Source organism: Rhinolophus sinicus, linkage group LG06, assembly GCF_036562045.2.
Source record: "Rhinolophus sinicus isolate RSC01 linkage group LG06, ASM3656204v1, whole genome shotgun sequence".
Classification (NCBI taxonomy): domain Eukaryota; kingdom Metazoa; phylum Chordata; class Mammalia; order Chiroptera; family Rhinolophidae; genus Rhinolophus; species Rhinolophus sinicus.
This window is the reverse complement of record NC_133756.1, coordinates 30239895-30258493: the sequence shown is the minus strand read 5'-3', so window position 1 is coordinate 30258493 and position 18599 is coordinate 30239895. Positions and strand designations below refer to the sequence as shown.

At 35.2% G+C, this 18599-nt stretch overlaps 1 protein-coding gene across 13 annotated transcripts in view; it reads left to right on the top strand.

The window, feature by feature from the left end:
* Positions 1-18599, top strand: part of DOCK7 (dedicator of cytokinesis 7) — a 188247-nt gene that overhangs the window by 93060 nt on the left and 76588 nt on the right. For 12 of the 13 annotated variants that reach the window (XM_019731259.2, XM_019731324.2, XM_074334827.1 and 9 more), the window contains exons 15-19: positions 4213-4330; positions 7502-7572; positions 11230-11368; positions 12655-12756; positions 17400-17486. In XM_019731259.2, the coding sequence (XP_019586818.2) occupies positions 4213-4330; positions 7502-7572; positions 11230-11368; positions 12655-12756; positions 17400-17486 (517 nt within the window). Of the gene's footprint in view, positions 1-4212; positions 4331-7501; positions 7573-11229; positions 11369-12654; positions 12757-17399; positions 17487-18599 lie in introns of those variants that run through there. The other variant, XM_074334834.1, reaches the window with a different exon arrangement.

Below are 18599 nucleotides of genomic sequence, written 5' to 3'. Positions count from 1 at the left end.
TCCCTGGAAGGAGGGCTTCTCCTTTGTGAACAGTTCATCCGAGTTACAGGGCACCATGTCCCTGTGGGGATGCGGAGAACTTCTGAAGTTCCAAAGCTCTTCCTGCATCAGATTCAGAGCCGGTGTATTTCAGAAGCTCTGTTTACGCCTGCAGAGATCCGCCCAGATAGGTGGGAACAGGGGTAGGGTTGGTTGTGAGAGGTGGCCCAGAGCAATGGCGGTGACCACCACCACAGCCAGTCTTCCTTCCATAGCTCTCTCCCCTTTGCCAGAACTAGTTGGGCTGTGAATCTGTGTCTGCGGACCACAGTTCTCAGAACTGCAAATATTCTGTTCTTTTGATCTGACACTGCTACTGTTCCGCTTCTAGCACCGGGCAGGTGGGGGCGGAGCGAGCTCTGGGAGGGTAGGGAGGGGCGGATAGTCTCATTGCCTAAGGCTTCCATTCTCTGCTCTGCAGTGAGGGCTTAAACCACCGTTTTCAGCCTTCTTCCCTCAGTCTTGGCTCCAAGGTCTCTGCCGTGAGCGTTGGGTTCCGCTGTGTTATATGCTGTCCCCTCAGCCTTGTGGGCCATAAGAGGAGCCTTAGCAGTCCGAGTTCTTCCCTCTCCCGCAGCTGCGGTAGTTCCAGGATGCAGCAGGCTCTGAGCACTGAGCTATGTCTGCGTCCAGTGCCCATGAGACTCCATCTCCGCACTTCACCCTTCCCTCCTCCCCTGTTCACACAATTTGCCCATCTTTAGATGATTTCAGTAGTGGGCCTCTTCGTCTTGCTTGTCTGCTGTGCAGAGAGTTCTTTGTGGAGTTATAGTTGTTCAATTTGTTGTAAATTCCATGGAAGATTTCAAGAGGCTCACCTCATGCTGCCATTTTTATGATGTCTTTTTCAGGATTTTTGCATTCTTGTTCTGTATATACAAACTGTGTGTCAGATGGATTCTTTTCATTAGGATTTAATCAAACTCAAACTTTTCCTATCTTAAAAAACTCCCAAATCCCCATAAACTGTCTCCAACTATTGCATTATCTTTCTACCCTTTACAGCTATGCTTTTCAGAATTTCACTTGTTTATTTCATTTTCTTATCTCCTACGTGCTCTTGAACCTACTTTATCTGTTTTCAGCCTGAAATTTATCAGTGACTTTCATGTTGCTAAATCCAAAAGTTTTCAGTTCTTACCTCATTTGGCCCCTGAATAGCACTTGACTGTTAACTATTTAATTCTTATATTTTCTTTCCTTGGCTTCCATGTTACTACACACTCATGTTTTTTCCTTCTACTTCTCTGTAAGTGCCTTCTCAGTCTTCATTGCAGGCTCATCCTCCTCTGGCTGACCACAGAATCTTGCAGTTCCTTAAGACTTCATTCTTGGATTAATACACATGAGTAACTAAGTGACATTCTAATTCTCTCATAGTTGATGTCCTTGAGAATGATTCTCAGCATGGGAAAAATGACATATAGATGTAAGATTGAAAAGTTTAATAAAAAGCTTATAGTCTTGAATTTGAATTTGAAATAACAATATGAACTCAGGATGTATTTCATTTTATTAGCATTTCCCCCTAATTTTTTCTACTTAAATAACCTGGAAACTAACTAACCCACAATGAGAGACCTGACTGTGGCTTGGAAAAACATTTCCCATTCGAAAAACCACAGTTCCTTGGAGAAATGGCTAATTCCAGGTCTGGGGAGAAACTGCAAGAAGAGCCTGGAATATCTTGTCATAACAGATAGCAAGAAGCGATGAAAGACTATTATGACTGACTCAAAAGGATTGGGAAGCCAGTTTGAATTGGCTTTTTCATTTGCCAAAGATGGAACAATTCGAACATCAATAAAGGCGAACAATGATAATAACTGCAATGTATTGAAATCCATTCATAGTTTGTTCCATGAATTTATAAGTGATGTTAGAAAAGAGACTTAGTTGATCCCTTTTAGAGGATTGTTATGCATCACGATTATTTTGAAAACTGGCAAGTAATGGAAAAGAATCAAGCATTTATTCCTGCCTCTCATATGATGGCTCATTGGCTAAGCAAATAGTAGACAAGGAAGAGTGCTCTTCATAGAGATATTCCAGCTACTAAGTAAAGAAAGAATGATAGAATGTTACCTTTTGGCAACCCTGACTGAGTTAATGGATTTAAGCATTGATCACGATTGTCTACTAATTGTGCAAAGAGAGAAACAACAGCCGAACATTTTCCTCCTGATAGGACACAATACAATTTTTGAAGTGATCTTGCCAAAAAAATTTGAACCTAAGTACGACCACAGCTCTAGATACAACTCTCACTTTATAGAAAACACAGAGGAACATGTTAAATGTCACTATATGGATGTAATCAATACAATCTAGCCTCTGGAAAAATCTACACAAAAATAATCCAGTTTCTTAAAAAAATATATTGCAAAAGTAGAAGATGAAAAGACTTCCCCACGGTCTGCTAGGTACCTATCTCTTCCTCCCATACACTCGTATAGCTTTTGCATACCTCTCATAACACTACGTTGTTTTGAAATGATCTGTTTATAGGCATTTCCGTCCCAGTAGATCTTATGTTGTTCCTCAAGACCAGAGGATGGCTTCTTAATCTTCATTTATTTCCCTGGTTTGCAACACAGTGACATTTGGTTCACAGTCAATAAGTATCTCCTGTACAGATTTTATTTGATGACTTCGATGGTCAGTCTGTCATTCCCATCTTTGATCTTTAGTTCTTTGATTAGGAATCATAACCTTTCCATACTTGACTTTTGCACTTTTGACTATTTTGAGTACAACTGACTTCTCCATTTCTTTAGTGACTGTCAGATTGTATGCTTTTTGTCATACATACCCATCCTCTCACGAGGAAACTACTTTTTTTTTCTAATAATAAAGATCATATATTCTCACTGTAAAAAAAAACCCAAACAAAAAAGAATAAAAAAGAAACTAGAGCCATCGCTATTAACCACTATGAATATTTCAAAAATATCCTTTTAGCCATTCTTTTCCCCCTCACCCAATTTCCATAAGTAGGGTAATGCCACTATACATCCTGCTCTGGAACCTACTTTTTTTCATCCAAAATGCTGGGTATCTCTTTCTACATGAATAAATACTGCTATACATTTTCATTTGGGGGACTACATAGTATTCCTTCCTGTTATTATATCTTAATTAATCTAGTACTGATGAGCATTATATTTCTTTTTAATTATTTGTAATTATTTCCTATTATGAAAAATGTTGTAGTGAATTTCTTTGAACACACCCATTTGTACATGTGTACAGTTTTCTCTTAGACTAGAGGTGGATTTCTTGGGTCAAAGGGTGTGTTCGTTTAAAATGTCTGCATTGCCCTACTGCCTTCCAGAAAATGTAGACCTATTTTCATTGTCCTAGCAGTTGATTAACAAGGTTTTATTATACTCGAAGTTTTGTTTGTCAGCTCTAAGCACTAGTCTTAAGGTAAAGTAACTCTTATTCTTTTTTTTTTTCTTTAGCTCTTTCTTTTGGTAAATTATTTCTCCTCTGTGTTGAATTATTTCTTGAATTCTCTGTGTTGGTAGCAGGGACTATTAAAATATAAAGATGTGTAAGGTGCAAGATCATAAACTGGACATGAAGTCAAATGGAGAGTAATCTGTGATTGTCTCATAGTAACTACCTAATACTGTTATACCTACCATATTATCAGACATGTTTCTGAATCATAATGTGGAATATTATACTTCTTAAATCCTTGATCACATTTATACAAAAGCTGCATTTATAAATGTCATTCTATTTTTATCTGCTTGGAGGAACTAACATAATATTAGTACTGTCTTTTAATTTCTTACTAATGTTTCAGTCCATACTCATTTATTTCCAAAAGATTTATTTCCCAAAAGCCTCTTATAGAGAAATAAACATGTGTTTGGAAGTCTGACTGATCTGTATTCTGATTTCAGCTTTGCCACTTAGTTGGTTGAATGTGATAATCACTTAACTTTTCTGGGCCTCAATTCATCTGCAAAACTAGGGTATATTAGATTGTTATCTGAATGGTTACTCTAAGGGAGTAAATAAAACATTGCAAAAATACTTAACATAGTGGCCAGCAAATATTAATAATTCAGTATTTGTTCATCTGTCTCTTTTGTGGCCTGTAGTGATACATAGTGTTTCTAAGATATGTATTCACTATCATGTATACTATTGCTTTCACAGAAATCTTCTCTACGTATACCCTCAGAGTCTCAATTTTGCAAATCGTCAAGGTTCTGCCAGAAATATAACAGTGAAAGTCCAGTTTATGTATGGGGAGGATTCGAGCAATGCCATGCCGGTAAGAAATGTTCTTTACTTTTCCTATTCTTCAGATATGTCCAAATAGACATTTTTTGTGCTATCTCTTGGTTGGCAGCTCTACACTGGAAATTAATGTGATCTTGTAAACTACATTTCTAACTACATTACTTCCTATACTGATAGTAATAAGTTTACTTGAAGTCTTATTTATTGAGGCTTTGGTATATGCTAGGCACTCCCAGAGATACAAAGATGAATAAGACTTGTAATCTGGAGGATATAAGACAAATACATAAAATTCTAAAATAGTGACTTTCAAAAGAGGGTCAGATCAGAATTAACTAGGGTGCTCTAACAAAGCATAGGTACTTTTTCTCTACTTTTTCTCTCAGGTGATTCTGATTCTCCTCATTTAGAATGAAAGGCCAAGTAAGGGAGGTGAAATGTAGTGGATTATAGTGTAGTTTGAAAATTCTCCCCACATGATTCTAATATGTATGGTTCTTCCATCTTTGTTGAGAAACGCTGGCAATAGTTCTCAACCTTACCTGCATTTTACACTTAACCTGGGCAGCTTTTAAATATACCAGTGCCCAGACTGAATGTCATTCCAATTCAATTGTAATCTCTAGGAGTGGGAACCAGAAAGGTATCGGTAGTTTTAAATCTCAAGGGATTATATTTTGTAGCCAATATTGAGAACCAAAGTATGTGCTAATTATTAGAAGATGATATAGGGAAACAAAGGCATAGGCAGTGGTAGGAGAGAGACTGCCTTAAAGACAGTTAAGATGTTAATAGCAATAGGTCTAGATGGTGGGGGAAGGAAAGCAATTCAAGTTGGAGAATACCCTTCAATAGAGGTGCAGTGCTGAGTTGCCAGTGAGTCAGAGCAATGGAAGATAAGTCGGAAATAGTAGACTGAGGCCAGACGGGAGATTCGTGACATCCCAAATTGTGATTTAGGATTTGTGGGATACTAATAAATGCAAGTTCCGTGAGAGTAGATTTTTGGCCCAACTTGAAGTTAGTAACACATGGAATAGGAGCACAGCTGTCACTAGATGTTCAACCTCTGACAGCCCTCATGGCATGAAAATGAGCGAAGAATAGGTACATCGTTAAGTTTTATTTTAACCTTCTTTGTCATTCGAGTTAAGTTCTGATTTTCTACATACTAGGAAAGTTGTATATTTTCTACTGTTGCCTCAGTTTCACCAGCATTTATAGATTTTGACAGCAGCAAGCACAAATTATTCATCTTTGTATTTTTCTATGGCAGCTATTTCAGATCCTTGCAAAAAATAATTGTTGAATAAATATTTGTTGAATAAATGTAGAATTTATTTTTGAGGCTTGAATTAGCATCTCATGCACTTTAGTGGTTCACCATTTCTGCTGAAGGAATGAATGTACTATCATAGTTGATGAAAAGATACTGGATTGTGAAAATAGATGCTTTGTTATCTTATACATGAATTACAATATGAATTTGAGCTTATGACAGATGTAGTATATGTAAAATAATCTGTTTTATTGGTTGCCTAACAAGCTCTTCTTCCTTGTCTCAGTATATATATATGGCCCCAGCTGCACCCGACCGCGTTGGCAGTCAGACTACTCCCTCCTTTGGTGCTACCATAGCATCTTCTCACTTCTTTGATGGGCCTTATAAAGTCATGGTTATATGGTTATTTCTTCAGCTTGTCCACTAGACTGTGAGCTCCTTGAGGGCAGGGACCATGTCTCATTACCTATATCTTGATGCCTATTGTAGCACTTGGCATATAATTGATGCTCAGTCCATGTTGATGAATAATTAAAAATACATGTCAACTGGTCAAAAAAGGATCACTTTCCACTTACATCATTCATGTTATGAAAATAAATGAGTTACTTTGTGAAAAATGATAGCTTCTCAGAGGGAAAAAGAAATACTACATTCCTCTATTTGTGTATTATTGGTCATGTGAAAAATATAATGCTTTTATGTTTATGTGAGTAGCTGGTCTGAAGTGTATAAACATAGACACATTTTGCTTGTTTATTTTTTTTTTAAATAAGGCCTATTCAAAAGGGGTCCTAAGATAGTTGTTTGATCATATAATGTTGATATGATAAAATAATAAGTGTCATAATTCTGGCACTGGAACATTTTATAAACACATAATAAGGTATTCTTAGCAAACTGATGAAATTAGAGTAATCTAGGAGAATCATAATTATTACACTTTTCCATACCCTTAAGATAAAAGGACCTCTTGAGATGTTGCAAAAAGAGACAAAATACCTGTTGATATGTGATTTTTATTTTTATTTTGGGATAGTGCCAACTTATCCCTTTGTATAAGAAATAAGCTTTGAGTTGTTTTACCAGTTGTGTTAATGGAAGTGTGATGACATGTCCACATACCTATTCTTGCAGATGTAGAGATGGCTGGCCAAATGTAAGAGTTTAATCTATGGCTAGAAAACTTTGCAAGCCTAACTGTCTAACACAGGAATCATAACTATGACTTTGACATCATTAAGTCATTAATCAGCTACCTTAATTAACCACAGCTTGCCATTAGAATTCAAGAGGCAAATACACAAGACTGAATTATTTTACCTCTAACCCTTTTTAATGTGGTGGATTTTTTTTTTTTAAAACACATAATGTAAGAATATAAAATGAAGCTCTTCCTCCATTGTGGAATAGCTTGCAGGGAGTACTGGAAGCAAAGGATACATAGCTTGACCTAAAATAGGATTTTAAAATATTATTTATAAATAACATCTATTTGACTTTCAGAATGACTACTGTTTCTGGGGAGAACCCACTAATTTGTATAGTAGATATATGCCACCATTCAAGGACCATATTTCTTATATAAATTTCCAAAGTATGTGCCACGTCCAGATTTTAAAATGAATTCTTCAATTTCTTTTTTAAAAAAGGAAAGAAATGTATCTAACTGCCCAATAGATATAAGTATAGTGGATAGAAACTTTTTGAATGTTTGAATGTCAGATGGGTCTATAGTGGAAAAAAATTTAGAATTAAGCAATTGAACTTATTAATGATTGTTAGTAGGCACATTGTTCTTCAATGGGCTGATTTTGCCCATTGTTCTCAAATAGTTATTAAATCAGCAAATTCTTACATAGATATGAAACATCCAGCATTTATTACAACAAAGTTTCAACATGCTGTTATTTGTTACAGGTAATCTTTGGTAAATCTAGCTGTTCAGAATTTTCAAAGGAAGCCTATACAGCCGTAGTATATCATAACAGGTACTGAATTCAAATATTTCTTTCAAAGTTACTCACTTCTCAGTGGCATTGTTAGCACTCACTTTAGTGTGTTTACTGAATGCTTTGCTGCACTGAATGTGCAAATTCAAGACATCAGTTATAATTTTCAACCTGTAGATGCGCATTTTCCATAGACATCTCAAATTATAAGACTTTATACACAAAACATCCTTTCTATCAAATTCTCTGATCCTTTCATTTTTATTATATTGTGATTGGTTACCATTGTGGCTTCTGTTCCTTTGGTTAGCTTTCCCTGTTGTATTCCCCTAACACTTTGTAGTTTTGCTTAACTCTTTACTAAGCTTGAACCCCTTAGTCAGTTAAATTGGTGGTATTCTTAATATCTAGTAATCCTTTGACTTAGTCCCTTTCCATTTTACTTCTTTGGGAAACGATTAACTTTGGATAACCTTTAATTTCTGCTTTTGTTCTTTCTTTTTTAAATGAATACTGTTGGAGAAAAAAATAGCACAAAATTGTACCAATATGATGGGACTACCCTAATTGATTTTATTTTATTTTGTCTGCTTTTGGCCCCACCACTCTTTGGTAATCTTTTTGTCATCACATTTTTACCCTTTCTCTCATTTGGCAGTAGCTAGTTTAAGCCTTTCTCCCCGCTTCCTCTAGCACCTACTTCTTTTCTCATTGCTTTAGTTTTGCTGTCCCAGTTTATTACGTTGATTGAGACCATCCAACTTGAGATCCATCAACTTCTCTACTCTTCACCTCAAATTATCTTTGTACTGATCTGCCTTTCCTTCGGTTTCAAAGGTAGTGATGGCCCTGCTCAATGTGAATCTTCCTCTCTGCTCTCAGTCTTATCCAGCTCCTTCCAGAATATAACTCTGTCAGTTATCCCTTCTCTTGCATCATCGGTTTTCTGTTTCATTGGCTCCATCTGTTATTGTGAAAAAGAAACTTAAGTTTCCTATTCTTAAAAACAAAACAAAAGTATTTCTGCAGTGCTGTTGTGTAACATGGTTTTTCCTTGCTGTCCTTAGAACTTTCTTCTTTCTTACCTTTATTTATGGCCCTCTCTCAATTTCCTTCTCTCTCTTTAAATACCTTTTTTCTTCTGTAGTAATTATTCTAATTTTTCTTTTTCTTTTAAGTATAGACATTCCATACAAAACACTAAGGTTTTGCTCTTAACCCACTTTTTGTATTATATTCTCTTCCTAAATAATTTTATATGTATTTCTCACAATTGCATTCAATGAAAATGCTAACTACTTTTACTTTTATGTGGATTGTTCACAACTCTTATTTTCAGTCATTACCTTATTTCTGAAGTACAGATGTGTATTTTCAGTGGCCCGTTGGGCGTATTCATTTGGGTTCCCTGTTGCCTTCTCAATTTCCATGTGTTTATTCCTGGCCTTCTCCTGGACTCTATTTCTGTCTGACTGTTTATTTTAATTAACGGTAACATTTTTCCAGTTACTCTGACTCAAAATTTAAGACATTCTTGCCTTCCTTCTTTTTTCTTCTAATAGCCAATCATCTTTTACATCTTGATGATTTTCTTTCTGCCTCATTACCAAGCATATTCTGTGCTGTCCTGTTTCTGGGCCTTTCTAGGATCTTTTTTTCTATTATAATCCCTCTACTTATTTAACTTGTACTCATTTTTTAAGGTCCATAATACATATATCCTCCTAAATATAACTCCCTGATCTAAATTTTCAAGTAATCTGTTCAACTCTGTTCTTTAAGCACTTAACCTTCTATGCCCTATACCAGAGGTTGGCAGACTTTTTCCACAAAGGGCCGATAGTATATATTTTAGGTCTTGTGGGCCATATGAGCTCTGTTGCAGCTACTCAGCCCTGCTGTTATAGTGTAAAAGCAGCTATCGTCAATAATTAAAGTTGCCAATGAATCAGCATGGCTGATTCCAATACAGTTTTATTCATTGACACTGAAATTCAAATTTTATTTGATATTTCAAGTGAAATATTCTTTTGATTTTTTCCAAACATTTAAAAATATAAAAACCGTTCTTAATTTGTAGGCTGTACAAAACCAGGCAGTAGACTGGATTTGGCCTGTGGACCATAGTTTGCCAATCCCTGCTTTATAGCATAGCTATTGTTATATGTGTGATTTATTTATATTTCTACTAAATTAAATATTTTTGAGAGTAATTATTTTTTATGTTCATCTTTAAAATTACCACAAAAGTAATATAATGCTTAGCGTAAAGGTGGGCAATTCACTTGTTGATGAGTAACTGGTAGATGTTTAATTTTCCATAACAGTCTTTATGTAATATGATTCGAAGCAAAAAATGAACTAACACAATACCAGGAAAGATACTGATAAAGAAGGTAGTAAGTTCTAAGTTTCTCAGTTTGTGCCTCAGTCTTTATTTTTGTTGTTCTCAGCATTAGTAGAATTTAAATGACAGTATTGTGTAACATTGCTAGTAAATTCAACTTTCTCATAATTCAGTGGTGACTAGTGAGATTAGTAATAAGATGTATGGCATCTTTATTCATTAAAGTTACCAAATTCTCAGATAGCTAGCATTAGTATCTTTCTTGTGCATATTAAAAGCCTCATTCCATTTACTATTTTTTTGTGACCAAACCTATAATCATTAGCGTTTCTGAGGCTTATTTGAGATGGAAGAATATTTTACCAATTAGCATCAGGGAAAAAACCTTAAGTGGTGGGACAGCCTTCACTTGAAAAGTTGTTGGAGCTGTATGGTTTGGATGCATTTTCGTTGAATGTAACTCTGAGAGATACTAATTGACTATGGAAGGTAGGGACACTAAGGTTCTATCCCTTTTAAGTCTGTGGCATAAATAGCAGCCAGGCTTTCCTATAAAAGTATTCCTGGGGACCACTCTCAATGAATATTGAGATGCAAATGCCATTGGTTTGACCTAATATGATATTTGTTGTATTCTTATAGTGACTGGAAATACTTCTAAACTGTGGGATAAATGTAATTTGTGGATGTTCCCTGATGTCTTTCTTTTCTTTGACCTGTTAGTCGATACACTAATTTATATTTTGGTAACATTATTTATTTCTTTAGCAATGGGATAATTGATGTAAGGCATTTCATAGAGAGCCCAACTTGATACTAAGTTATTTAAAGATACCTTTTTTTTCATTTTTTCACAAAAGGATAATGCAAGTTACTTTTAACTTGAAGCTGTACTCCTATAATAGTAAAACATTTTTCCACGGTATGGTTTTAAAATATACACTTATAAAAATTCATATTATTTTTTTTCTATGTAATGTGTGTTAGAATTGGTTTATAAATGTAGAAAGCCTTGTTTTAGTCTCCTCTTTTATACAGTTTCCAAACTAATGAAGACCTCAGCATCAAGGTGGTGATTATTAATGAATACCCAAACAGTAGAATTACTCAGCCCATTAATAAAAATGGGATGAGAAATTTCAGAAACAGTGGTAACTCCCTTGTCTGGAAGTAGGAGTTAGTTACTTAGAGTTTGGGAATAAACAAAATATTTGGACTGGAAGAAAAATTAAGCATGAATCCTGAAATTAATTTAAAAATTACTCAAATATACAAGTGCAATAATTATTTATTTTTAATAGTTTATTGACTATTGATCTGTTTTGTTTTGTTTTGTTTTTCATATGAAGGTCTCCTGATTTTCATGAAGAAATCAAGGTTAAACTCCCTGCTACTTTAACTGACCATCATCACTTGCTTTTTACTTTTTATCATGTTAGTTGTCAACAAAAGCAAAATACTCCTCTTGAAACTCCTGTTGGATATACAGTAAGTATATTTTTGTTAAATATTTAGCTCTTTGATCTTAAAAAAATAATTATAATATTTAATATATAGTTGATATATATATTTTTTAAATCTGATTCCACAGATTGGTTAGCAAGAGTGAAGAAAATGCTCATTGATGTAACTAACTTGTGTAAAGACTTAGGTGTTGTTCCTGATTATTGTGTGTTTACCCACTGCTACAGTATAAATATGATAGTTTTAATGTTCTTCAGAAGAAAATTGTTTAAATGTAAAATGATTAAAAGAGACCCTTGGCAGTGAAATACATTCTTTTTTTTTTTTTTTTTTATTGGGGACTATTGGGGAACAATGTGTTTTTCCAGGGCCCATCAGCTCCCAGTCAAGTCGCTGTCCCTCAATCTAGCTGTGGAGGGTGCAGCTCGCTGGCCCATGTGGGAATCAAACCAGTGACCTTGATGTTATGAGCACCGCGCTCTAACCACTGGGACAATCGGCCGCACACCCACAACTCAGCTCCAAGCTCAAGCTGCTGTTTTCTTTCCTTTTTTTAAATTTTTGTTGGGGAATATTGGGGAACAGAGTGTTTCTCCAGGGCCCATCAGCTCCAAGTCGACGTCCTTCAATCTAGTTATGGAGGGCGCAGCTCACTGGCCCATGTGAATCGAAATGGCAACCCTGTTGTTCAGAGCTCTGCTCTAACCAACTGAGCCATCCCCCTGCCCCCATACATTTTTGTTTTAACTAACGGCAACTAAAACCCTTGAATTTTTGAAAGTCATGATTGAATTGCAAAGGTATACCTAAGGTGAAGGACATCATAATGCAGAAAAATCATGTCTCCACCCAAAAATCAACATTTGATATTTTTTTTTTCTCTTGTAGTTTGTGACATGAATTTTGCTAAATGTAAGAAAATAAATTTATGTTCATACTTTTAAATTTTGTTTTCAACATTCATGTCTAATCAAATCTTTCCCTATTTGTATTGGTGTACTTTGTTTAAAATTGATACACTTTGTGGCTACCAACTTTCTACTCTCAACATTCCCTTGGCTAATAAGGACCTCCTAGAGATTGATATATTGCATAGTTACTAATAATAATGTTTTGGGATCATCCTTAATAAAATATTGGCGGGGAAACTTTAGAGGAATTATAAGGCATATAATTAGGTAATTAAATCTGCTTGGTGTTTGGGGATGAGACAAATGTGGCTCATATCAAGGTCTTAAAACAGATTTTCTAAGTAATTACTTTTGTAACAAGCATATTTAAATGAATATTGTTTCCTTTTTATTTAAAAGTGGATACCAATGCTTCAGAATGGGCGATTAAAGACTGGGCAGTTTTGCCTACCGGTCTCACTGGAAAAACCACCACAGGCTTATTCTGTACTCTCTCCTGAGGTCAGTATCTCTCATGTCCATATTCTCCAGATTGAATGAAATGGGTTTTTCATTATAAAGGTGTTTTTCTCAAACAAGACCTTGGTATTCTGTCTATAAGTATGTAAATAATGAAGTAATAATAATATTTTCTCCTATAATTAAAATTACCCTACAGAATACTTAAAAGCTTTTATGGTATTTTTAAAAATATAAGTATATTCATTTTTAAATCAAAATAACACATGTGAAATATAAACTCAAAGAAAAGATCAATTTGGAAAATTTTTATGTTGTAACATGATAAGTTTCTTTAAATAAATGAATATCTCTTTTAGTAGACAGCATTTCACTAACACGGTAGAGGGAGGAGAACAGATATAAATTAATTTTTTAGAATCTTTGGCAATTGATCGTATATGTGAAAATAATGTAGTTATAAACATACGATACAAGAGACATTAGCAGCTTTGGTGATGACATGTAACTTGAAAGAAACAAACAAAAGTGCTGGAAAAATCTCAATCAAGAATTAGTGCCACTGTTCAAAAACCAAAGTGTTTTTTGAGAGAACTATTACATGATTGTTATTAATGTCTCTTAATGCTTTGACCATAACTGTTTGTAAACATTAATCCAAAATATGTAATGCGAATGTTGTCCTGGTGGCATTTATTTTCAGAACTCGAAAAGTATTCATAAATAAATTTGTATTGTTGTTTTTTTGTTTTTTTTTTAAAGGCAATATAACGCTACTGCTCTGACTTTCTCACCATTCTCTGTCACCCACTCTGCCCTAGCCACATAGCACATACCTTTGCTGGTCACAACACATGAAATGCACATTTCTACCTTAGGTCCTTTGTACTTAACGTTATGTGAACTATACAGAACATAAAATTTATTATCTTAACAAGTGTGCAGTTCTGTGGCATTAAGTATATTTGCATTGTTTTGACAACTAGCTTCTAAAAATAACTTTTTAGTTGATATATATACTAAAGAATGCATTTTTTTTACTTTATTTTACAAATTTAACAAAAAGTTAGTTATTGTGCTATATATAATCCTTTGGGACTTGCTTTTTGCATTCAGGTTCATATTACCAAAATTGAGTGTTTCTTAGAGCTTCTTTCAAACTTTCTCCTGCCTCTAGGCCTTTGAATTTTCCTGATCTTCACATGGCTGGATTCTTTTCATTATCTAAATTGTCCCTCCTCACAGAGGCCTTGCCTTACTTCATGAATTTTCAACTCTTCCCTTCTCCACACTGATGATGTATTCTATCCTTTTTAATCCAATTTCATTTGCTTAATACTTACCATTATTTGAAATTATCTTTTTTTCTCTCCTTGTTTTTCTCTATCCCCGCTAAACGGTTGGTAAGTTCCCTGAGAGCAGACCTTATGTTTACCATGAAACCCCAGTACCTAGAAAACTATGTAGAGACTTCAGTAAATATTTGTTGTATGGATTAAATAGAAAAAATAATCACAGAATTATTGGTATTAGCTAAAAATGAAACATGGAAATTACCTGGATGTCGACCAAGAATTTAATGTTTAATTATATTTTTGTACATCCATACAATGGTACAGTAGCTAAGAGGAGTTATATGGATTTAAATATCCCAATAGGATATTTATGATAAAAACAAACAATATAGTGGCAACCAAATTCAGTATGTAGGTATATATTAGTAATTGTGTAGGAAATAGTTTGGGTGAACACACAATGTGATTTATAGATGATGCAATACAGAATTGTGCACCTGAAATCTATGTAACTTTACTAACAATTGTCACCCCAATAAACTTTAATTAAAAAAAACAATGAAAAAAAAAACACAGTTTTGAAAATATACACCAAAAATAGCAAAGTTAATGCTCGAGGGGTGTGGGATTGTGAAAGTTTTTGTTGTTGCTTTTTAAACTTCATACTTTTGGAAGGAAGCATAGAATAATTTCGAGGGTTTCACTCTTGGCTCCACCACTTACAGTTGTGTAACCTTGGGTAAGTTTCTTAATCTCTCTGCTATGGACTGAATTATGCTCCCCCCCCCCCCCCCCCCGCCCCCCAATTCATATGTTGAAACCCTAACCCCCAGGTGTGATAGATAGTATTTGGAGATTTGACCTTTGACCTCTGGGAGGTAATTAGGTTTAGATGAGGTTATGAGGGTGGAAATTAGTTATAAGAAGAGACACCAGAGAGCTTGTTCTCTGTCATGAGGACACAGTGAGACAGCAGCCATCTGCAAGCTAGGAAGAGGATCTCACCAGTCGCTAACCATGTTGGTACCTTGATCTTGGACTTCCAGTTGCCAGACTGTGAGAAAATAAATTTCTGTTGTTTAAGCCACCTAGCATGTAGTATTTTATAATAGCATCTGGAGCTGACTAAGATATTCTCTTTGTGCCTGAATTTTCTCATCTGTAATTGAGGAGAATAATTGATGCTTATAATAAAGGGTTATGTTGGTGATTGAATGACATAATAGTATGCAGAGCATTTAGAATGGTGCCAGGCACATAAAAAGTGTTCAAGTAGCGTTTGCTACTATTATGTCATTTCTATTACCACACTGCTTGTTATAATGTTTTAAGACAGCAGTTCTTATTTTAATAAGCATCAAAATTACCTGGACGGTTTGTTGTAACACCAATTATTGAACCTTACCCCTAGAGTTTCCGATGCAATAGATCTGGGCTCGGGCTTGGTTTTCTACATTTCTAACAAGTGCCCAGATGATGTTTATGTTGCTCAGATCAAACCTAGAGAAACATTATTTTTAAAGAAGTATGTGTTCACCTTTTACTTGTGTATCCTATTAGTTTTATAACTGGAAACAGTGTTTTTGGATTGAAAGAGCTACTACTGTTTCTTTCTTTGAGTACCATGTTTCCACAAAAATAGACTGGGTCTTAAATTTTTGCTCCAAAAGACGCATTAGGGCTTATGTTCAGGGGATATCATCCTGAAAAATCATGCTAGGGCTTATTTTCGGGGAAACACGGTAGTTTTAATTCACCAGCTTTAAAAAAAAAAAAAATTTTCCAAACCTGTTACTTGCCTCAGTAGAGATACTGCATTTCTTACCTATTTATGTTGAATTTTGTAACAGGAAACTGACTTTATTTCTACCCATAAAAATATGAAACAGTGGAGAGGAAATACCTCTTTTAATTTTTTAACTTTTAATTTTTTTGCCAAGACTGTGTTTTTTGTCATTTGTTTCACGGATATTCATAATTGCTTGTTGAAGTTATTTTTTACGATGGCTGCTTTGAAGTCCTGTCACATCTGCCCAACATCTGTGTCATCTTAATATTGGTATCTGTTAGCTTTTTCTCATTTAAGTTGAGGTTTTCCTGGTTCTTGGTATGATGCGTGATTCTTTATTATATCCTGAACTTTTTGGGTATCATGGCTTTAGCTCTTATTTAAGTCTTGTATTTTAGCAGTGGGGTGTGCGGCTATTGCCAGGTGGAGGTAAAGGCCCACATTCCTCACTCTACATTCGGTTGGGATGGGGGCTTGTTATTGGGTGGAGGTGGGATTTCAGGCTCCCTGATAGGCCTCTGCTGACACCTCCTTGGCTGTGGTGGGGAGAGGGCACCTGTAACTGCTTTTCTCTTGGCCTCCACTGACAGCACATTGGTGGGGTACTTCTTACCACTGGGCTAGGATCAATTCCCATCTTCTCTGATACCACCCAATGTGTGTGGGGATGGGTGGGGATCAGGCACTTCATGACAGCCAGCTGAGGGTGGAAACCCAGGCTCCCCACTCAGCCTCTGGAGGTGGAGAGGGGCTGCAGTTCCTTTCTTTGTGTTTGGCTAGAGTAGGGCAATTACTGGCTTTGACTAAAGAGAGCAGGCTTTTCTTGGTCTGCTCCTTTTGGCATTTATGTGTTACCAGCTTCTCTAGCACCTAGTCCAGGATATATGAGGCAAGAGTAATACCCAGGAAACACTGCCTTATACTTTTTTCCATTTTGAGGTTCCCTATCCCATCTGCATTTTTCTATCCACCTTTCAGTCTTTATTTTATCTATCATGTTCAGGGTTTGTTTGTTTGTTTGTTAGTAGTACTTAGCAGGAGGAATAGAGAAAACTGATGTACTCTCTTTTAAAAATAAGTTTCTATAATTTTAATTAGCATTCTTAGCCATTTACGTCTGAAAACAAAATGTTTTCTCATCTTTAAAACAGACTTCCTTTGCTTGTGAATATTTTAAAACCCAATTAGTACGCAATAAGAGTGTTTAAAATAGAAAAAATAGAATATTATAAATCATTAAAATAATTGTAAATGTGAATTTATTGGCATGAAGAGATTCACAATGTAATATGTGAAAAACAGGTTTGAAAATAGTATGTTTGATATCACCTATGTGTATAAAACTATATTTTCGTAGAGGAAGATTTGGAATCATGTAAAGGGATATGTCACTGGGAAGATAGAATTTCAAGTGTGTATTTTCTGCTTTTGAAGGAAACATTGATTTTATAATGACAATATAAGTTTGATATTTATTTACAGTGTGTAAAAATATATTTCCACAGTATTTTTTCTCACTGAGATATCGTAATTTTTTTGTTTGTTTTCAGAATTCATAATCAACTTACGCATCTGTGATCATTGTATTTAATATTTTATAGGTTCCTCTGCCTGGCATGAAATGGGTAGATAATCACAAAGGTGTTTTTAATGTTGAAGTTGTTGCTGTTTCATCTATCCATACACAAGTAAGTTTTAATAATTTTTATGATCAAATTTCACTTGAACATGTTGAACATATTGTCTAGTACTTAAATCCATTTTGCTATCTGCTGTAAGACTTATGTGAGTATATGTTAGTTAAAAATATAGATTTAGAAGTTACTTTTTAAAGGAATCAATAAAATGTCATTTAATGTTAACGAAAGCAAATATTTTGCTTTTCAAAATGTCACTGACTTCATTTTGAACAATTAGGTAATTTTCCCCCCTAAGTTTCTGGTACATAGCAGAATACTTAGAGTTGAAAAGCATCATCCAACTCCTTTTATTGCTCATAGACTCAGATATTTCAAATGAGAAGAGTTATTAGGGGTCATTTACTCCATATTTTTCTCTGTATTTCTGGAATATGCCAAGCTCTCCTCAAAGCCTTTATATTTACTCTTTCTCTAGCTGGAATGCTTTTCTTCCTGACATTTGTTTGACTTCTCTTCATTAAGGCTTCTGCTTGCCGCAGAGAGGCCTTGTCTGGTGACTCTTTTAAACATAGCAGCCCCATTACTCTGTATTGTCTTAGCCTGCACTTACTACTGTTTCTTGCTCTTGCGCGCTCTCGCACTTTCGCTTTCTCTCCCTCTTTGTGTGCATGTGTGTATGTACATATATGTACATTGCCATTTGTTTGTTGGTTCTCTTCCCCATTAGACTGTAAGCTTGAAGAGGGTCAGGGATGCTGTTACCTGTCAAGGAAGGAGCCTTCCCTTCAAGGACCTTACAATGTAACTGGGGAAAATGTAAAAATAATTACAATATAGTAAAATTAGTACTACATTAGACACGAACTAAATCCTTTCAAGAACAGAGGGGAGAGCTGTCTATTCTGCAGGGAGCTGAGATGTTGCATTGATAAGTAGGCATTTACCATGGTGGGGAGTGCAACTCAGGTGATAAAAAGCAAGAGCAGAGGCAGTAGTCTTTTTAACGATAGGCAGTTAATCTGGTGTGAGTGCAATTTAAAGTACATGGGAAATCGTTATCGATGAGGATAAAAGAACAGGCTAGTAATAGATTATGAAGGACTTTCAATGCCCTAGAATGCAGAGTCCAGGTAGATGGTGATTTCTAAATTAAATAGGAAA